General features: G+C 46.5%; 1 protein-coding gene across 4 annotated transcripts in view; it reads right to left on the bottom strand.

Annotated features, from left to right (window-relative positions):
* GATAD2A (GATA zinc finger domain containing 2A) overlaps positions 1-22,847 on the bottom strand; it is a 103,372-nt gene that overhangs the window by 25,092 nt on the left and 55,433 nt on the right. For 2 of the 4 annotated variants that reach the window (XM_029915986.1, XM_029915988.1), the window contains exon 3: positions 12,159-12,427. The exons of 1 other annotated variant lie outside the window; for it this stretch is intronic. In XM_029915986.1, coding sequence (XP_029771846.1) covers positions 12,159-12,421 — 263 coding nt within the window. In that variant the 5' untranslated portion in view covers positions 12,422-12,427. Of the gene's footprint in view, positions 1-12,158; positions 12,428-12,779; positions 13,057-22,847 lie in introns of all 4 variants that reach the window. One more of the 4 variants, XM_029915987.1, reaches the window with a different exon arrangement.

Raw genomic sequence — 22,847 nt, 5'->3', positions numbered from 1 at the left:
ACAGTGAACTTGGTATCATCCAGGGCAGCCTAGACACCCTGCATATGCAGATGGGGAGGCCAAGCACAGCCTTCTCGGAGGTAAGTCGGGTGCCCCAGGCTCCTAATGCCAGGGCACTAAGGGTGGTGTCCCATCTCATACCCCATTCCCCACATACTTCTGTTCTCCAGGTAAAGGCATCTCCCTCCCTCCTCCAGATATGACTACCTCCACTGTCACATTCAGGTGTCCCACAGCTTCTGGGCATCACCTGGGCCCAAAGCACATAAATTCTTTCCCCTCCAGAGAGTGCCCGGTGGCCCGTCCTTCCCACCCAACAGCCTGGCCCTGCTCCTACTACCACTGTGGGCTTTCTCAGGCCCTCTCACCAAACCCAGGGCCTCAGGGACCAGGAGGCCCTAAGCACCCCAATTTCTGGTCCGTGAGCTCCATAAAACGTGCTACCAGACCACTCTTTCCCACACTGCCCATGGACACTCTAAGTCCTCTTGAAGGAGGGAATGCTAGGTACCTCGCCTTGCTGTACTCTTTAGAGAATGTGGTTATGTTAAAGTTGCTTCTGAATGCTATCAAAACCCTGCACTGAGGAACTCTGCATGTCACCAGGTCTTAGTCCCACTAAGACCTGAATAAAGATTTTCAATGTGGTTATTTACATCAGGACAATTTTTAAGATTTAAGCTATAAAAATAAGCAGTCTTGGAGCACCTGGGTGGCTCAGTTGGTTAAGTGACCAACCAACTTAGGCTCAGGTCATAATCTCATGGTTCGTGAGTTTGAGCCCCACATTGGGCTCTGTGCTGTCAGCCTGCTTTGGATTCTGTGTCCCCCTTTCTCCCTGCCGCTCTTCTGCTTGCTCTCTGTTTCTCTGTCTCAAAAATAAACATTAAAAAAAAAAAAAGGCAGTCTTATGGCGTGGGACCCAAGGAAGGGGATTAGTAACATCTGGTAGGTCTCCCATCTCCACTCTTCAGACACTCCCTACCTCCTTTCCCATCCCACACCCAGGCAGGCCTCTCTCACAGACATCTAGGCTGCTTTGGCCACTTCAGTGTCTCTGAAGGCAACTGACCCTGCCTAGCCACTGTGTCACCACCTTCTTCCCACAAGAGTCTGTGACCATTCACCTCCACTCCTTTCCCTCATTCTTGGACCCCTGTAAGGACCAAGGCTTCTTCCTGTCAGCACTGTGACACACCTTACTAGACCACAATGCGAGCTTCCAAGGCTTAAGAACAACCAGACTCACATCAGAGGAAACAATGAGCTTCACCAGGGTAGAGTGAATGGACCTGGGCCACATGAAGAGGTGAATGGAATGAGGCTGCTGGACACCAATTTTCTTTTTCCACCACCTGCTACTCCCCTCAGGCTCACAAATTATAATTCATGTGCTCATCTCTTTAACAGGGAAAAAAAAAAAAAAAAAACAACCCACCCTAGAAATCTCTTCTCACTGAGCCAGCTCTTTTTCCTCCAGGCACTTTCTGCAGAGAAAAGTCTTCTCAAGGTCTGACTCCTGGTTGCCCTACCTGGAGTCACACAGGCCCTTGGGAGGTCCCAGGCATTCACTCCTGTTTCTGCTTGTTCTACACAGACTTCCCCCACCCCCCACCCCCGCCCTCCTGTTGTTTCACCAGGCTAGGTGGCTGCAAAGGACAGGACAGGATCCCTCAGACCAGTGTGCTTGCCACCCCCATCATCCAGGTTTGTTATGGTTCTGGTACAAACAGTTCTCAGTACAGCACAGAAATGGTTGCAAGATATAAAACAAGGCATATGAAAGCAGTTGTAACTGGCTTAGTGGAAGGCTGGTAAGAGCCCTCACATATCTGGTCAGGCAAAACATTTAAATGACCTACTACCGCAGCCAAGGCACCAGTTACAGGATGAAGAGTGTGACACACAAAGCAGCAGCAGGAATATGTGCTGAAGCGGTATCAGAAACTTCAACTGCAGAATTAAACCAAATAATTTCAAAATAAAATGGCCTTCTGGTTCCTGTCAGGACCACCACATCCCTAGGAAGGCATGCACTGTCCAGTGAGAGGGGACAGCCCCTTCAAGACCAGAGAAAGGTGTTGTAATGGCAATGGGTAGGTGGTTCCTTACCTATCAACAAGCTGGCTTACACTAGGCACCGTGTGACCTTAGTCTCTTTGGGAGTTAGAAACAAGACATCCAGTCTGTCATTCTGATATTTCAGCATTGCTCAATGATTTTTAGAAGTTCAGGTGAATCCCTCAAATTTCAATAATTTCAAACCTGGGACAAGATATGGTCCAGAACAGGGGTGCCTGGGTGGCTCAGTCGATTAAGCGTCCAACTTTGGCTCAGGTCATGATCTCATAGTCTGTGGATTCAAGCCCCACATTGGGCTCTGTGCTGACAGCTCAGGGCCTGGAGCCTGCTTCAGATCTGTGTCTCCCTCTCTCTCTGCCCACCCCCACACTCTCTCACAGAGAATTAGAAAGTGAAAGGTAGCAGCCAGCCCACAACAGGTGCTGGGGCCAGGCTGGGCTCCAGAAAGCCTTCCTAAAGAGTGCAGGAGCCCCCAGACTCAGGGACTAAGTGATGGCTGAGGGACTTCCAAAGCTGTCAAACAAATGGGGAGGGGGAGGCAGTCATTTCCTATGAGGAAGGCTGTCAGAGAGCCAGAGTGAGGGTCACAACCACACCTGCCCAGGCTGTGCAAGAACCCAAGCCATCACACCCACAGCTGTGTCACATTCACCCAACTCACTCAAGGATGCACATACCAGCAGACAGCTGGCCAGACCGGGCATAGCTGTGATGGGGCATGGTCCTGAGAAGACTGTAGTTGGGGGCTCAGATCAGTACATAGCTGATGAGAACCCCCTTTCTATCTCCACACAGCCCAAGTGGCAATGATCACCCTTCTATCATCATGGGGTAAAGGTGGAAGTCACACAAGCAGGCTAGGACCTGGACCCAGACCTCTTTATAGACCCCATGGCTAAAACTGTAAATAATGACAACACCAAATTGAGAATGAAGCAGCTGAATCCCCATACCTGTGAGAGCAAAACAGCCCAGACATTTTTGGGGAAACACCTGGCAGGCTTTTTTTTTTGTTTTTTTTTTAAAGGACAATTCAACATGCACCTATTCTGTGACCCTGCATTTCAACCCCTAAGTATTTAGCAAGAGAAATGAGGATCGCATGATGCCCATGTGAAGACCTGTAGGAATATCATAGCAGCTATACTCATACCAGCTCCAAACTGCAGACTTCCAGGTGTCTATGGACAGGTGAGTGGATACACTGTGCATACCCACACAGGTGTCACTCAGCAAAATATTGGTACAACAGGGATAAATCCCGAAGCACATGGAGTGAGAGAACCCAGACCCCACTGAGCACATGCATGATTCTGTTTCTAGAATCCATTGCTGAGAAGAGGCAAGACTAGTGTGGGGTGAGAGAGTACACCCAGTCAAGGAGGAGAGAAAATGTATAAATGGCTCCTTCTTATGGTGATGACTGGATTCTGTATCCTGATAAGGTTTTGGACTACACAGGTGAAAAACATACCAGGAGAGGCTAACTGTTCTTTATCTCCTCGCAGGGCAGGCAACCCAAGTGTTTACTTTAATGTTTCCTCTCCCAAGAGGCTGCCTGCAAAGAGTGTCCACCTGAACAACAAGACTCTACCTGTGACCTAGGGAGTCATCTTGGAAAAGTAACACACACCATTTCCTGCAGGCTCCATTCCTATATAGAACAGAACAAGCCTGTCCACATAATCCCACATTACAGACAACAGGCAGCTGCAGCTACACTATCATGTTACTTTCAGATTCATTTTTGCTTTGGAAGAGAACTCAGGTGTTAACCTGAGTGTAGATGACCATGCCCTCACACAACACACCACTGCAGGACAAACAAGCCCTGTTTCAGTACCAAATGATGAGTAGTGACGTCCATAGGTACAAAAGAGGGGACTAGTTTATTTACAGATGTGTCAACTCCCTGGTGAATGCCAAAGTCTCTAAAGAAAGATGGGGCAGGGATTCTGTCATCAAGAATACCAGCTTTAACAAAAGAGCCCTGCTTTGCAGGCTTGATAAAAGAGAGCACTTTTACACATTTTTAGTCTGCTCAAGTTCACAAGTGCTTGACCAGGGAGGTGGAAAGGCAGAAAAACAAAAGTCAGGGACAGCTCTAACACCTCCTATGCTACTGCCAGCCCCCACAGGCCAAGGGCCCCTCAGTGCCAGATAGGAGCGCCTTCTACCCAGAGCACAGGGCAAGCCCTTGGTTTGAATGAGGCCCCATCCTATGAGTGAGATGCATGATGCAAAGTCAGATGAGAAGAAAGGAGAGAGACACGTAGCTACCCTAAGGCCACACACCCCAACAGAACCTGACAGGAAGTCATCAGGACATCTGCCCCACATCCACTGAGGCCCATGTAGCAGGCTACCAAGAAGTGGAAGTTGGCCTACCAGTCTGCCCCTACCCCACCTGTGCAGCCCAGGAAGCCTCAGCCATGTTTCCTCCCAGGAAAATGAAGAAGTAGAGATGATCTGCTTCGACGCCCATTGACTTCCATTCCCAATGAGCCATACCTCTTATCTTCTAGTCTTTTTCTCCAAGACCTCTGCACATTCTTTAATATTACAACACACCAGAAAGCAGCTGTAGTCAGATCTTGTCCTATCATTTCTGCCCCCAGGGACCACTACAGTGCCTATCAGAGTAAGCCGGCATGTTAACAATCCAGGGAGAGCTGATGTCTCAGAAAAAACCATATATAAACACATTTTCAGTAAAGCATGGGGGTGCCCATTCATGAAGCTCCCACCCCACAAAGGCCCAGAGGCACAAGACACCTAGTCCTTACTTTTAAGGTGCAGAACATCTAGAGAAGAGGATCATGTTTTATTGAGTTAAATGCTCCTCCACCCAAAATGAAGGGGAAAATAGTTGTTCTCATCTATGCATGGCCTAGATTATTTCTAAAGATCAACAATTTGTGACAGAGATTCTCTATAGCAAAGTAGAGGAGTAGAATCTACTTATCACAGAAACAAAACAGAGAACCCAACATAGCTTCCACTGCCTGTCCCAGCTCCAGCCTCCTCCAATAGTCCTGACTTAGGGTGAGGGAGGGAGAGGGAGATGGGAGGGAAGGGTAGGCATGTACCTATAACCTTTGGGTTGGTCTCAAAAGACCAGCAGGCTCAACTTCCACCTCTGTAGATTTCTGTTTTTCTGTGAGCACATATATAGATGCCAGAACAGAAGCCAAATTATTTTAACCTCATTAGTTTTTTTAAATGTCCATATTGAGATCTAATTTACATACCACAAGACTCATTCACTGTAGGAGTACAATTCAATGATTTTTAATAAACTTATTGTGCAACCATTACCACAATCCAAATTTAGAATACTTCCACCCTCCCCCTCAAAAGTTCCCTTTCACCTATGAAATGTTAATCACTGCACCCACCCCTGCCCTCAGGCAACCATTGATCACAGTCTCTCCGGTAAGTTTGTTTTGGACATTCCCTATAGATGAAATTCTACAAGAAGCAGTCTCTGTATCTGTTATCTTCCCACCAGCATGGGGAGTCTGACGTTTATGCAGAGATGCAGCATAAATCTGTAGTTCACTTTTTTTACTGCTAAGTAGTAATCCACTGCATGGATACAATGTTTTATTTAATCTTGGCTATCTGGATTGTTTCCACTTTTTGGTTATTATGAATCATGCTGCTATGAACATCCATGTACCTATCTTTGTGTGGACACATGTTTTCATTTATCTTGAGTACCTTCCTTGAATAGAATGCTGGGTCATGTTGAAAGTTCATATCAAACTTTATAATAAACTGCCAAATTGTTATGCACTTTACATTCCCACCAGCAAGTTATGAGAGTTCCACCTTCTCCACATCCTCACCAACACTTGTTACTGTCTTTTTATTGAAAAGAAAAGGGGGGGGGGGAGGAGAGGAAAAAAAGAAAACAATAATAACCATTCCCGGATACTTGTTTTATGACCCGGCATCTGATCTACCCTGGAGAATGTTCCATGAGAATGTAAAAAGATATAATCTATTTTCTGTAGTCACCAGGTGTTCTATAGATTCCTGTTAGGCCAAATGAGTCAACAATGCTCTTTGACAGAGTCTTACCAATTTTCTGTTCAGTTGCTCCACAATTGAGTAGAGTACTAAATTCTCTACCTATAACTGATAAATTGTCCCTATTTCTACTCTCAATCCTAGCAGTTTATTCCTCAGGTATTTTGGGGTTGTTGTTGGGTGCATACATTTATGACTGTTATGTTTCCATGATACATTGTTTTAAAATGCCACCCTTTGGCTACAGTAATATTTTTTGTCTTAAAGTTGATTTTATTTGACATTGATACAGTCACTCTAGTGTTCCTATGGTTACTTATGGTATAGCTTTCCCCATCATTTTACCAAAGGATTTTAAGTATCCTTAAATCTAAGAGGTATCTCTTACAGACAACATATAATTAAAATGGATCTTGCTTTTTTATCTAGTCTGACAATCTCTGCCATTATAATTGGGGTGTTTAAATCACTTTTTTTTCTTTTTTTGAGAGCAAAGCGCACGTGAAAGGACAGGAGGTGCAGTGGGAGACAGAGAATCTTAAGTACATTCCACATCCAGCACAGAGCCCAACACAGGGTGATGCAGCACAGGTGATGCATGATCTCTCACAACTGTGAGATCATGACCTGAGCTGAAATTGAGAGTCGATACTTAACCGACTAAGCCACCTGAGCACCCCTAGACCACTCACATTTAACAAAATAACTGATATGACTGAGTTTACAGGTGTCATTTTGCTATTTGTATTCTGCACACAGTCCTTTTTTGTTCCTCTGTTCCTTGCTAATGGTCTCCTTTGGTGCTAAACATTTCTTAGTGTACTATTAAATTCTTCTGTTGATTTTTTAAATCATATTTGAAAGCTATTTTCTTAATAGTTGCTCTAGATATTACAATGATTTTATTAATTTACCACAACCTACTTCAGATTAATACTACCTCAACTCTGGTAAAATGTAGAAACTTAACCCCAACAGAGCTCCATTTCATTTCTCCTGTTTTGTACTATCATTGTCTGACAGATCTATAAACATTATAAGCACAACAGATTTTTGTATGTCTTTGGTCAATTTCTAGAGAGCTGAAATGGTATTTTGTCTATGCTGACCAGTGTTAATTATAGTTAATTCTTTATACAATGTTATAGGTTTTAAAAAGAAATGAGAATAAAGTCTTTTATATCAGACCGTGTATTTACCATTTCCAGTGTTCATTATTTCTTCCTAGGAAACTAAGTTACCAACATGTCGTTTTCTTTCAGCCTGAAGAACTGGCTGGTCTGCCCATAACGGATTCTCTTGGTCTTTATCTGAAAATGTCTTTTTTGCCTTCATTTCTGAAGGAGTTTTGCTGGACAGAGAATTCCAGGTTGACAGTTTTTGTCCTTGAGTACTCTAAATGTCATTCAACACCTTTTTGGTTTGAGTGAGAAGCTGGCTGTTAATCATATTAATGCTCCTGTGTATGTGAGGAGTCCTTTTCCTCTTGCCTATTAACAATTTGTTTTGTATATAAGCTCCTTAAGGTTTGTTGACCTTCTTGGATGAGCTTCTCCTCACATGTTTTTGACCATTATTTCTTCAAACAGTTTCTCTGTCTTGCTGCCCCAACCATGACTGCAGCCTTGAGCTAACAGAGCAATTAATTGTCCTTCCTCACTTGCCCATCTCCAAGACTGTCACTTCAACCAACAAGGCCCTGGGCCCAGGGCTGCTGCCCACCACTCTCTTAAATTGAATGAGTCCCTCCTTCTCATCCCTGTAGAAAAAAGGTTGGTCTTCAGAGCCCATACCTGCAGGCAGAATTTCCCTACCAAGAAAACTGGGGACAGGGTATGAAAGGAATCCAAGGCTAAATGCCAAAGATTCTCACTATTCTTACCTGAAGTTTGGCAGTTTCTTAAGCACAAACACTTTTCAGATTGCTGTAGGCCTCTGGTCAATTTCTATAGTGCTCAAATGATGGGCTTTTGTTTTTGGCCAATTCAGTCCTGTTTTATAGGGGGTTTTTTTGGGGGGGGATTATTCTCCACCTTTGATTTATTTTGGAAATAAAACATATACAAATTTGAGGGCGCCTGAATGGCTCAGTTGGTTAAGCATCTGACTTTGACTCAGGTCAGGATCTCGTGGTTTAGGAGTTTAAGCCCCAGATCAGGCTCTGTGCTGACAGCTCAGACCCTAGAATCTGCTTCAGATTCTGTCTCCCTCCCTCTCTCTGTCCCTCCCCTGCTTGTACTGTCTCTCTGTCTCTTCTCTCTCTCTCTCTCTCTCTCTCAAATAAACATTAAAAAAGAATTCTTTTTTAAATACACAAACTGAGGGGAACATGGGTGACTCAGTTGGTTAAAGCCTCTGACTTAGGCTCAGGTCATGATCTCACGGTTCGTGGTTCAAGTCGGACTCAGCACTGGCAGCTGGAGCCTGGAGCTTTGCTTCAGATTCTGCCTCTTCCTCTTTCTCTGCCCCTCCCCTGCTTTCACTGTCTCTCTCTCTCAAAAATAAATAAAAATTTAAAGAAAAGTAAGCGGCGCCTAGGTGGCTCAGTTGGTTAAGTGTCCAACTTTGGCTCAGGTCATGATCTCATGGTTTGTGAGTTCGAGCCCTGCATCGGGCTCTGTGGTGACAGCTCAGAGCCTAGAGCCTGCTTTGTATTTTGTGTCTCCCTCTCTCTGCCCCTCCTTTGCTCATGCTCTTTCTCTCAAAAATAAACATTAAAAAAATTTTTTTAATATGTAAATTGGGAGCCTAAGTCAGAAAAACTGTCAGAGATAGACAGGGGAACTATAGAGAGTAAAAGAACTGATTTTACCCCTTTGTCTGCCTATGTATGCTACATATTACCTCAATGTAGTAAAAAAAAAAAAAAAAAAAAAGGTTTTATCCTGGTGATTTCAATTCACTAGCAACTGCCTTAAAGAAAAAGAAAATTATCTCTCCTAGAGCCATCAAAAACTCCAAGTCTTCAACAAGCCCACTTTGGGCCATAAGATAGCATGAAAGAAAACGAGGCAGTTTTGAAACAGAGCCAAAAAAGAAATTCTAGACACAGAATACTATACAATAGTGAAAATGAATGAACTACTGCTCAACTCAACAACATGGCTAAATCCCATAAACATTCTACTGAATGAAAAAAAAAAGCAAAGGGTACAGACTGCACAATTTCATTTATTTAAAGTACAAAAACAGAAAAAAATTATCTATGCTATTAGAAGAAACTGGTTACCCTCAGAGGGTAGTGACAATAGTGGGCTAAAGGGGACCTCAAGGTTCTATTTCTTGATTCTAGTTACAAGTATGTATTCAGTTTGTGAAAATTGGCACCCATCTGTACTTTTCAGTATGTGTACTACACCTCAATTAAAAAACAAAAATGAAATTCTCTCAGCACAACAATCTAAAACTGGCATGTTAGAGGTGTCTGGGTAGCTCAGTCAGTTAAGCATCAGACTCCATTTCAGCTCAGGTCATGATCTCACGGTTCGTAAATTTGAGCCTTGCAGTGGGCTCTGTGCTGAGCCTACTTGGAATTCTCTATCTCCCTCTCTGTCTCTGCCTCTGCCTCTCCCATGGACACATACATTCTCTCTTTCTCTCTAAAAATAAATAAATAAACATTTAAAATAAATGAATGCATAAAAATAAAACTGGCATGTTAGTCTTACAAGATTCAGTGAACCTGAAGCCAAAGAGCTCAGCTAACCTAAACTATGGCCAAATACAGCTGTGTCGCCTTTTGATCTGCCCAGTGAGGGACCTCACACTAACCTGAGAACAAAGAACCACCACACCGTGCTACAGGAAGGTCCTTAAGGGGATGTTGTTGAGCCAGATGGTCTCAACAAGGATCCAAAGACTGCCTATTTCTAACAGAAACTGGGGCCACACACTCCAGAACAGATTACAATTTAGAAAGGCTCTGGGGTAGACTTGGTCCTGTGATTTTTGTCAAAACTTGTAATTGTACTTCTCCAATGAATTAAACAGAACATTCTACGTGGGAACGTTGGGAGATATTAGCTCTACATGTGGACATCTTATTTGAGCAAAGATTGAAGGGCAGTTTTCACTAACTAATATAACCCCAGCTCTGCCTGCTGGCCACCAATGCCAAACTGTCCACATTCTCATACTGCTTCATAAGTTCCCTGAGGTGTCTCTAGTCCTGGAGGACTGACTACCAATGCCCTGTGTGCCCGAGTTAATCTCTGATCCCTGCTCCCTTGCATCCTTTGTGTTGTAATGGTATCATTCCCCATCAACTTCAGAAAACATGGTCTAAGTAATCTTGGGTTGGAAGCCAACAGGCATAGTGGGAAAAGTCTGGAAGCAAGAGGCCCAGAGGCCAACTATAGCCCCAGGCTATAACAGAAAGATCTGGTAACCTCTCCCTCACAATCCACTGGGCTGCCCTGAAGGGAAGCAAGGTGATTACATGAGAAAATGCACACCAGAAACCCAGGACTACAAGAAACATCCAGCAGATGGGGATACCTGGCTGGATCAGTTGGTTAAGCATCAACTTCAGTTCAGGTCATTATCTCGTGGTTGGAGCCTGAAGCCTGCTTCGGATTCTGTGTCTCCCTCCCTCCCTCCCTCTCTCTCTCTGCCCCTCCCCTACTCATGTGCTCTCACTTGCTCTCACTCAAAAATAAACAAACATTAAAAAAAATTTTTTTTAATTAAAAACAAGCAAGCAAGCAACATCCAGCAGATCTTCACAAACATGGGCTCTTTCTCCTCTTCAGCTATCTGATATAGTACCTGAGACACTACTGAAGACACAAGTCAGAGTAAGAGAAAGGAGAACCAGACTTACAGTTTTATTTCTGGAACTTTAAAAGAGGCCTCTGGGACAGGAACAGCAAAAAGCAGAGCGAGACAGAAAAAGGCCTTTTTGGGTAGTACAAACACAAAGCACACCCCCCTCAAACTAAGATACTTCCCCGGCAGAAGGGGTTGGATTTTCCCATTTATCTCATGAGGTAAAAATTGTAAAAGCTGAGAAATGCCAGGTCAGATATCTCTGAAGTTCTTAGGATTCCAATGTCTGAGCTCCAAAATGACTTTAACACAAAGACTAGAGGGTGGAGTCCCTCAACGCTCATGGGAAGGCAAAGTGCTCCCAGCTTCCTTGGCTCTGCACCTGCCACCCTCACCCGACTCTGGGCAAACAGACATGGAAGGGAGTCTGCAGGGAAGGGTTAGCGGGTTGGTGAGGGATGGTGGAGACTGTGGCCATACCAACACACTCACTGCAGCATATCTGGTTCATGGCACATCTAAGCATGAACATTCTGGAGAGAATGATTCCCACCAGAGCTCCAAGGGGAGTGGTAACAGCAGAAGCTAGGCCCACATTTCTCTTCACAAAAAGAAGAGAATGTTTCTGAGTGAAGAAATGAGGGAGATGGGGGGCAGGAAGGTTTACAGCGAGTCTTAATTATTTCAATTTTTTCCCTTAAGAACCTCACAAAACCAAGGATCAGAATGCTCTTGATTTAATCAGTACTGACTTGAGAAAACTCAACAGACCACACCGCAGACTTGAATAGTGACCTCCTCCTTCACAACAGGCTGCCTAAGAGGAGTGGTGGCACACGTGAGAGGCATCTCTGAGCTGGACTCCAGACTCTGCCCCCAGCCCAGTGACCCCAACTGAGTGTAGAATTCCTGGCCTCCTGAACCCCAGATCTGTAAAGCAGGGAGATACATTGAAATGAAAAACTCCCAACTTTTTCTACAAGCCAAAAGCACCAGCTGAAGAGGCAACTGGTATCAGTTTAGTGAAGACTCACTGCCTTGCAGGGCAGCCAGTGGAGGATACGACCCCTTCCTCCTGTGAGACCCGTATCCCTTGCCACTGATGTACAGGCCCCAGTGAGGAGGTCCCTTGTCCAGGACAGCACAGCAATGCCAGGCCTGGAACCTGTAACTCACCAAAGGCTGCTTCCTCACGCTCGAGGGGCAGCCTCACCCCCATCTCCCCACCACCTTCTCACACCCACAAGACCTGGTTCCAGGCCCCTCCTGCTCACCTGTATGAGGTACGCATGTCCACAGGCCCTTCGCCTGCCTGCCCTTCGCATCTGCCCAGGGCTGTCACCTCTGCCCCCCTCAGCAACCCTTGGGCTGGGCCTGCTCCTGGCTCAGGCGTCACTCTCATGTCTCCGTCAGTGTTTAAATCTGAAGACAACAATCCTCTCTCCATTTTTATTTTCTTGCTTTCCACATCTTCCTCTGCTGGGTCCCGTTCAAGCGCTCGTTTCTGACTCCGTGTTCGGCATGCTTCCTCAGTCATTCTGAACTTTGGGAGGAGAAAACATGACATTTAAACTTGGCAACCAAGTTGCTACCTTCTTAGAAACTTTTCAGTGTGTCAGCTTGAAGAGTTTTCCTTGCCCCATAATGACAGCAGAAGTATGTACAACAAATGCAGGCCTCACAAAGTATGCCCAGGACCTTTCTTAACTGACTGAGGAAGGTTGGGCAGGATACATAGATCATCTGGGGAGCTGAGACCTACAGTGACCTGCATAGGAACAATTGAAAGTGGCTTCTTATTAGAAGGAAGAGGAATTCTCTGTGCTCCAAATTCAAAAGCAAAGAGAAGAAAACTGTTCTAGATCTGAACTCCCTGCCTATGGGATTCTGAGTACCTGCCCTGGATTGGAGATTTCTGGAATCCAGGAAGGGGAGACACCGCTGTACCAGGAGCACGGTCACTGCCCAGGTCCGACACCGCACTGCACTGACTCGGGTTGACCATTCTTCTCCCCTTTAAGTGAGGGGCGGCTTCCTTACTCCCTGCTCACCTCAGGGGAGTGAGAAGTGGGGATCATCTTTAACCCTTTGACTGCCAGCGAGGTAAACTTGAGTGGGGTGAGAGCTGGCCCGTCACTGTGCCAGCACCCTGTACCTGCAGCACACACATATCTTGATTTAAAGAAAGAAAAGAAGAAAAAAACAGCTGAGTCAGTTTTTGATCCCATGACATCACTGGGCTCCACATGACCCTTCCCAGGATTCAGTCTGAGAGACAAAGCACTTTCCAGAAAACCAGTCTGAACCGGTTCCAGACAACAAGCTGAAGTGTTGTTAACCCTCACAGAGACAGGAGGGAGGACAGCGCAATGATGTCTGTCTGCAGGGAGGCTGCTGGCATTCCACAACAGAGTCTGGGACACAGGCGCTCGCTCTTAAAGGAGCCACTCCAACCTCAATGTCCCAACAAGACAGGACACAGGAAATAAGACTGCAAGAGTCAGGGTCTAAAAAGCCAAGCCAGAGCTCATGAGGGACAAAAAATAATTTAGCTGCCAGGCTGTAGGATTCCTAAAGTGCCAGTTCTACACAGGAACCTAAGTGTCTACGTCTACCAACACGGGGTCCACAGAGGAACACACTATGAGCCCCTCGAGAATCTCAATTCATACCTGTGGTGTGCCTACAATGAAGGCCTCCTGGCTCTGTGTTCACACAGGCAGGGCATCTGGCACTTCAGTTTCCTCAACACCGAATATACTGAGAGGCTTGTCCTGGAGCCCACCTTCTGGGAGACTAGGGGCAACACAGGGCAATGAAGGGACCACATCATTATATATCGGATGCACTCCTAAGATGACTCACTCACAACCTTCTTAAGGAGCTGATTTCTCAAATGAGCAACAGTGCAGGACCAGGCCCCAGTGGTCTCTTCGGTGGACTTAAGAGTTAAGGGAAAGAAATTGACTGCTGCTTCATGCTCCTGGCTCAGGAGACAGAGTGGCCCATATGCACATGTGTTGGGCCAATGTGGCCTGGCCAGGGCACTCAAATATCTGCTCCTACAGGTAGCCCAAAAGGGTCAAAATGAGCAAGTCTCCTGGTAGTCATGTCACCCCCAGAATTTCCCCACCCATGCTGATACAAGGTGGAGCTAGAGAACTCTGAAGCCCAAGGGCATGGGCTATTGACAAGACTTCCATCTGCCCCCAATCCCTCCTGGCATCCTAGCCTATGCCTGCTGCTTACCCTGTATAAACCGCTCAGTCCTAGTCATCCTCCAAACATCCCCCCATCTCCTCCTCCCACTCTGTGTGGACATGGTCTCCTAACTGCCCCAGAGAAACACAAGGGATGCCCCCATGTCTCTCTTAGCCTAAAGCTCTATGGCTTCTGTCCTTCTTTGATATGCCCTGACAACAAACCCTGTCAGTCTGCTCCTGAATCTATCAGTCCTCTCTGTGAGATTGTAGAGAAATCACTGCCCTGAGTGTCAGTCACCCTCTCTCTCCCTCACTGTGGGAGGCAGAGGAATCTTTCCTTTGAGGACTGCCTAAAACAGTAGCTCCTTTAACATTTGGGGAACTGGATAAGAGGAACAATTTCAGTAGCTGCCTTGGACAGCAGGTAGTTGTGTGCCCACAGCAAAAGAGTCTGTCAGAATCAAAAAGGAGAAGGGATGAGACCAGAAAAGAGGCAAAGAGGGCCCTTGCTAGAGTCAGAAGAAATTCTGACCCTAAGGGAGAAGCTCCCAATCTGGCCTTGTGCAGGCCAGGGAAGCCTGAAGTGGAGGAGGAGGATGCCCCCCACCAATCCTGTACTTAAACTCCCCCATCCTTCTCCACTCTGCCGCTGTTCCAGCCTGGCACACCCACCCAGTGCAGTCTCTGGTAGTCTCTGGCCTTATAAGCTCCAGCCTCCAATCCAAGAAAGTCATCTAAACCCAGACCCTGCATAAAGTTGTTCCTCTCAAATATCCACACAGATTAGGGGGATGGGAACCAACAACCAGTTCACTGTGTGCCAGATCACCAGACCCAAGTAGTGCCCAAGTGACCTCACTTCACTGCCACTGGTTTAAAACAAGCAATCACAAGAGACCAGAGCAGAGCCTCATACCCACACAGGGCTGCTTCTAATTCCAGTGACCACTCTGGGCTCCAGGGCCCCAGCACCACCCTAGTTCAGATAGTTGATCAGGGTCACCAGCAGAGAGTCTGGGAACACAGCCTTGTTTATGTTCTGTGTGCAGTGTAAAGGTACCTCACTCTGAGGTTGAAGGGCTGGAAATGTGCCAACCCTGGACCAAGAACCAATGGCTGGCCTGGCAGCGCAGGCATGCCCTGCCCTCCCAGCTCCAGCAGGACATTCTTGGGAGGACTGGCCGGATACATCCCTCCCCCAACACAGAAAGGACCAGCATAGCTGGAGGGGGCAGGGCTGACCACGGCAAAGGGTGTCTCCAGCTCTGCACCACCTTCCCCCTGTGCCCCCACTCCATCTTGGGTAGGGCCTACTCCACAGTAACGATGGTTTTCTTGCAGGCCACATGAGGCATTTGCTCCTGGGGAGGACAGGTGATAATAAAGAACAGCTCCTCCCTCCTCTCAGCAGGAAGGACCAGTGCCCTAGCACATTAGGGCTAGTGTCCACCACCCTGCAGGTACAAACCCAAGATCGGCGACAAAGCTATAGGGGAGAAACCAGCTTTGAGGAATGAAGCATGACCAATGAATGAAGCATGACCTATAATTTTTGCAAAAAAGCAGTGAGGAGTTACCTCAGAATACTTTCTAAAGAGCAGGTAAAGGGGTGCCTGGGTGGCTTAGTCAGTTGAGTATCCGACTTTGGCTCAGATCACGATCTCATAGTTTGAGTTTGAACCCCACACTGGGCTTGCTGCTGTCAGCGCAGAACCCACTTAGGACCCTCTGTCCCCTCCCTTTACCCCTCCCCTGCTTGTGCACCTGCCAGTGCTCTCTCTCAAAAATAAACAAACATTAAAAAAAAAAAAAAGAGCAGATAAAAAGGCTGGATTACTATGATGGCATATTAGAATCTGCTTCAAAATTCCTAGCCAGTGAGGGTTCTACCACAGGCCCATTCTGGAACTGCCAGCCCACAAAGAGCAGTCCCCTCGTCCTGGAGGAGGGGACCCTGTCCCGGATGCTGCCTGCGGGCAGGGGCAGATCCTGACAGCAGCAAACCACTGTAAAGATGAGGCTTCCAGGACTGCAAGGCTGACTGAGGCACAGGATGCTCCCCAGGAAGCAGGGCTGGAACCCAGGTGGCCTCAGCCCTTTCTTCTCCTCACTCTCACAAACACAAGCAACTAGGGCAGAGCTTGCTCTAATGCATCCTCAGATAGGACTGGGCGGGCAGAGAGGTGGCAGGATGCCACCCAGGTCTTCCTTGCCCCAAGAAAGGAGGTTCCAGCCACACTAGAGGCTACAGGCTGACCTCAGGACGAAGGGGCAACCAAATCACAGCTGGAATGTGGACATGGGGCTTTGAGTCAATCCAAATTGTAAATTCCCCTACCAAAAGATACTTTATTTTAGTGAAATGCCACTGTCTAACTGATCTGAGAAACTTAGGTGGAAAACCTGTTCTAAAACAACTCCAAAAAGGTGAATGATTCGGGAACCAGAATTTTAAAACAAGACTCAGGAAATCAACAGAAAGCACCTGGCACAAGTTGAGCGCATAATGCCAGTAATCGTATTTTTTATCATAAAAATGGTTAATAAACTTAAAAAAAAAGTAAACGCACACAAGTCATGGAGCCATAACCCTGGAGCATTATCATTATCTATACTAGGAAATGCTATTTTATATTGCTCTATTACTAACATACCAGCAGGAATACTACCAATAACACTCCTGTTTCAGGCATGAGAAAAGTGGACTTGGGATACTCTTTCCAGAGCCCAGAGAAGAGTAAGCATGAGGAGGTGGAGGAAAAGAGAGTACTAAGTGTGGACTGTCCTCAGAAACATGGAGGGGTAGGGATGGGGGGAGATCCAATTTGTTCTAAAGGATCATCTTATTGATCTGGGGATAGACTGGATCAGGAGGTGGCAGGGAGAGCAGTTTGGCGAGGCTTCTGAAGACTGAGCAGTGGGGAGATATGACCAAACCCTGAGTATACTTTAGACAACATAACATACCAAGAGCTGAGCTGGACAAGAGGTAAGAAAGGATTGCCTTGTTTTGTTAACTTTTCCCTGAGCAACTAGAAAGATGGAATTGATTTTCTGAGATGAGGAAAGAGCAGATCTGGTAGAAGAAGGTTGGACACAGGGAAGTTGGGACATGCTGAGTAGGGGTCTACCAGACCCACAGAGAGAGGCTGAGCAGTGTCTGTTGACAGGTGGAGGCCTGCACATGGGGCAGCCAGTTTTCAGCAGCACAGAGCACTCCTTCCTGTCAGGAAAGAAGGACCAGTGAAGCATCCAATGCCAAGTTGGGTGACAAATAGGTCCAGACACTGGTTTCACTTGGCACTGGCCAACCTCCACACTGCGACACACAGGTCCTGCCGAGTGTGCAGCTCCAGCAGGCCTGCAACCAGGAACCCACCACCAGAATGCCCCTCAGCAGATGCACAGTGCAGGTGATAATTGTGCCCCGGTGGTCCTGAGGCTGGAGCTATCTACGATGCCCCTCTGCAAGGCCTCCCCCTTGTCTCCTGCCTGGACCCAGGAATCTCATCTACCTCCCAGACACAAAAGCCTGCAGAAACTCCAGAAGAGATGTCCTAGACCTGTACACCCTTCTGCTCACCCTCTGGAGGCTCCCTATGTTCTTAAGTGTCAAAGTCAGGTACGTAGGGAAGGGACAGGAAGAGAACAACTAAGCTGTGCTTTGGTGTCAGCAGTCTCTGGCTGACAGGTACATATCTTCCCTTCCAGAACAGAGACCTCACTCAGCTCAGGTCCTGAGCCACTTCCTGATGTGGCTGAGTGACAGCAGCAGGGATGCAGAGGCTGTGCTCTGGAAGGAACTCGTGATAAAAATGCCAGTTCTCAAGTTTTAAACATCAAAACCCTGTTAAGGCTGAGTACCAGAGATATAACTTAACCTGAGGAATAGAACGATGATCCCAAGAACCAGCCTGTACTACCAGACACAGCAGAGAACAGAGGCCAAATCTCAGGCAACAATGGGCTGAGGGTACTTGTTACTCGTTGAGCCTCAGTTTCCCTACCCATACCTCATAGACATGCCATGTGAAAAGATAGAATATTAGAAATAACTCAAAGGAGGGGAGCTTGGGTGGCTCAGTTGTCTGAGCATCTGACTCTCCGTTTCAGCTGAGGTCCCAGGGTTGTGGGATTAAGCCTCCATGCAGAGCATGGAGCCTGCTAGAGAGTGTCTGTCTCTCTCTCTCTCTCCCTACCTCCCCCACTAATAGTGCTCTCTAAAATTATAAATTAAAAAAAATTTTTTAAATAACTTACATGAGAAAATCAATTTGTAGAATAGTGTAATACCATTCACATGGCTTAAAAATGCTTATAGGGGTGCCTGGGTGGCTCAATCCGTTAAGCCTCCGACTTCGGCTCAGGTCAGATCTCACATTTGTGGGTTCGAGCCCCGAGTCAGGCTCTGTGCTGACAGCTAGCTCAGAGCCTGGAGCCTGCTTCCGGTTCTGTGTCTCCTCTCTCTGCCCCTCCCCCTCTCATGCTCTCTCTGTATCAAAAATAAATAAAACATTAAAAAAAAGATTTTATAAAAAATGCTTATAATCTTCAGGGGAAAAATGCTGAAAAAGCTTACTAAAATCAAAAGTGAAAGAAATTGGGCTAAAAGCCACAGTACTCATTTCTGAAGAATTAAGATACTTTCACTTTCTGTATTAAATTATTTCTCCTAACAGTGACTTTCTATCAGTCTTGTATTCAAAGAACACAAAGATAAAAAGGAGAGCTAGTTAGATAAAATACTCCCACATGCAGATGCTAAAAACTGGACACGTGTGTAGGGATGAGACAAGGGGAGAGGGTCTTTTGAAGGGACGTGCTCCCAGGCCAGAGGGAGAGTGCATTATAATGCAGGAAAATCAGGAGGCTGGCTCCTCCAACAGGCGGGACCAAAAACACAACACAAATCTGCAACCTTCAGTGGACTGAGAGGGGCCCCTGCTGTGACTTTCCCATTTGTTATTAGAAAGTGTCTAAGCAGCTTAAAAGTCCATTCCCTGTGTTACTTACTAAAGCGAATCTCAAGCTCTACACAGTAAACTCAAACCCCTCAGCTCATCCCCACAACCCACCTTCTACCTGGGCCATCAGTTTTGCTTAATGGCTGCCAGGCCACAGCTTCAGTGTGGGCTCACTCTGAGGGAGCCCATGTCTCACACAGTTCCTCATGAGGACTGCCCACAGCAACAATCCCCATACTATTCAGCAGTTTCATCTCTTCTCCCAGTCTGTTGCTAGATTCCTCTGCAGCAGAAACTTTTTTCTTCCCCATTCACCTCCATATTCAGTGTGGAACAAAACAATATGGGTTCAGTACCTGCTATGAGTTAAACCTACACTTCTGTACATTATCCTCATGAAATGTACAATTCCTGCGGTCTGCCCTATAGGTCAAAATGAAGCAGACAAGTAGTGCCATTAAAAACTCTGCATTTGGACTTTCTAAAAGGCAAATATACAGAGATAGAGTCTCACAGACGGAGACTGAGACAGGAACAGGAATCTGGGGAGATGGTCCAGGCATGGATATAGAGAGAAAGGGCCAAACCACTGAGCAGGGAAGGTCTCAGGCAGAGGAAGGGAGCCACAATGAGTCCTGTGCTACAAGCTTGTTCAAAAGGAGAATTAAGTCTTACTACTCACTGACTGAAGCTGGGATCTTAACCGTTAGTGGTTTGAAAACCTAAGATACTCCAGAAATACAGGCACTTTCTCTCTCATACACCATTAAAAAGGCAATAGGTTTACCTGCCTGGCCAGGAGCTCCATGGGCCCTCAAAGACCTGGACCAAAAAGATACTAGGGAGACCCTCCCTGCAGCAGTACAGTGACCAGGGCAGTACATAACACCCCAAAACCTAATCGTGACATAAAAAGACAGGAACCTGATTTTTATTTTTAAATGTTTATTTTTGAGAGAGAGAGCGATTGAGTGTGCGAGCAAGTGGGAAAAGGGCATAAAGAGAAAGGGAGACACAGAATTTGAAACAGGCTCCAGGCTCTGAGCTGTCGGCACAAAGCCCGACATGGGCCTCAAACTCGGGAATGGCAAGATCATGACCTAGGCCGAAGTTGGACACTCAACTGACTGAGCCACCCAGGTGCCCCAGGAACCTGATTTTTAAATGGTAGCAAATTAAACAGCCAAGAAATACACAAATTCTACCTGAAGCCAGAGCCCTCACCAGAGGGAAGACCTGGCATTTGCTGTGGCTGTTTTCTGTGTTACTGTGACATGATGGAATAAGGCAGTCTGACCCCAGGCGAAAATGGTACGGCCTAGTGGGGGCTTGGTATCTATCTGAGGTGTGTGAATTCTGATTTTATGAATGGTCAGGTGCTCTTTTAGCTGGGAGCAATTTTCTGGATTTATCTAGTGAAGGAGTTGGCAAACTTTTCTTAAAGGGACACAATACATATTTTCAGTTCTACAGGTCTTTCTGTCTCTGTCCTGATTACTCAGTTCTGCAGTTTTAACAGTATATCCTCAAATGGGTATAGCTGTGTCCCATTCAAACTTCATTTACCAAAACCGACCACCAGCCTGTGGGCCACAGCTTCCCAATCCCTAATCAAGCACTTTCCTGAACAAAACTGCACATAACCACATACAATGTATGTATCATGCTCCAACTGTGTCCTAATATATCAGTAACATTGAAACAAGTCTGCTTTTCCAAAACAAGCACTATCACAGAACTGACTGCAGAGAAAAACAGTTTTCAAAAAAGGACCTGAACATATAAATTCAATCTGAGCCCAGGACTCAAGGTTAACCCTTTTGACAAGTCAGAAGAAATTCAGTTTTGCAAAGTGCTGAGTGCGGAGTGCTCACTGAAGGGTCAGTCTGTCTCAGTACACGAGTCAATTTTATTCCATCCTAAAAGCCCTACACACTCAAGATAAATAGGTCCCTCATATAAGGAAATTATGTGCTATAAACTCGATGACTGCAGTGGATGAAACTTTAACCCAGTTACAGAAACAAGCAGTTCCTCAGCACTCATGCCTGACTGAGCATTAGACCAAAGCTCTAAGGAAGAGCACAGGGGATTGTGAAGGATCTTGATGGGCACAGGGCTGGGAGGAGGTGGGGTAAGCCCTTCTTCAAATAGCGTTGTCTGGGATGCCCATGTGGCTCAGTAGCAAGATGGCTCACCAAGAGTGAGCATCCAACTCTTGATTTTGGCTCAGGTAATGATTTCACAGTTCACGGGTTCCAGCCCCGAGTCAGGCTCTACGCTGATAGCACAAGAGCCTGCTTGGGATTTTCTCTCTCACACCAGCTCTCTGCAACTCCTATGCTCAGACGCGTGCGCTCTCTCTCCCTTTCAAAATAAATAAACCTTGAAAAAAAAAAAAAAGGAAAGAGAAATAGGGATGTTTGAGCTGGGATACAAAGTGTGACTTGAGGGGCACCTGGGTGGCTCAGTTGGTTAAGCACCCAACTCTCGATCTTGTCTCATATCATGATCTCACAGTTCCCAAGTTTGAGCCCCACAGTGGGCTTTGCTCAGAGCCTGCTTGCGATTCTCCGCCTCCTCTCTCTGCCCCTCACTCATTCTTACACACACACACACACACACACACACACACTCTCTCTCTCTCTCTCGCTCTTGCTCTCACTCTCTCTATGAATAAACTCAACAACAACAACAACAAACAAGGTGTGACCTGAGCACACTGGGGCTGGCTCACTGGAGACTTGGAGGTCCCTGGAGATGTCCTGCAGTAGGAAGGGAGATGCAGAGCCTAACTTCTCCAGGTAAGCAGGACTTACCTTCACCCTTGGGGGTGGGAAGAAAGGGGTAATCTGTGCCAGAGAAACTCGACAAGGTGGGGGGGAACATCCAGGGGGATGATGCAGGTCCATTCCACCGTGCCACGAACTGTCCCACTCTAGGGAACATCCTGGACAGACAGGCAGCAGTCATAACCCTGCACCCTGTGTCCTGTCCCATCAAATGGCTAGAGATCTCTGAACAACCACAATCCTCACTTGATGCATTTTGCCTGTGGCTGCAGCTCCATAGCTTACCCCAGCCTGGGAATAGCAAGAGAGCTGCCAGGGACCTCCGGGGATCTCTCGGGCTCAGCCTCCATCTGGGCATTGCCTTGGTCCTTCAATTCTTCCGACCTTTATGTGAACTCTGGGCCTGACTAGTGGGCATATCACTTCACCCCCAACCTGGTGGTGCCCTGTCAATCCCACAATGGGGCTGCCTGGGCCTGGGGTCTCCATGCATGTTTTCCAAGCTTTCTGCTTTATGTTAAGACAAGCCAATACAGCTCACCAGGTGGACAACCACTTTATTAAAATGAGACATGTGACCAACAAATTCTCTCTTATTGAAGGGGCTCACTCAATCTTTCAAAGGCTTCTCACAAGGTAGACGATCTCACTGTCAGCCTCCAATGGCCATGGCGCCTGGACTCTGGTTTCTGGGGAAGCTGAGACAGTGAGAAGAAAGAGAAAGGGACAAGAACATATAGCACCCAAGACTCGGGATCGTTTGACCCCACTCAATGCACACCCTATTGGTAGAAGAAGGACATGATAAACTGGGGCATTGACAAGACAGCTCCCCACATCCCAAAGCTTCAGTGCACCAGGCTAGTTGCACACCAACCAACCACAAATATATGAGTGTATACCCACACTCATGCATACTCAGACACACATGCCCACACACACATGCATTCACACATTTGCATAGTGTTTTCCTCCCCTCCTTCTACTTCCAAATCTTGCCCAAT

The sequence above is a fragment of the Suricata suricatta genome, chromosome 12 (genome assembly GCF_006229205.1).
Source record: "Suricata suricatta isolate VVHF042 chromosome 12, meerkat_22Aug2017_6uvM2_HiC, whole genome shotgun sequence".
Classification (NCBI taxonomy): Eukaryota; Metazoa; Chordata; class Mammalia; order Carnivora; family Herpestidae; genus Suricata; species Suricata suricatta.
This window is presented reverse-complemented; position numbering and strand designations above follow the sequence as displayed.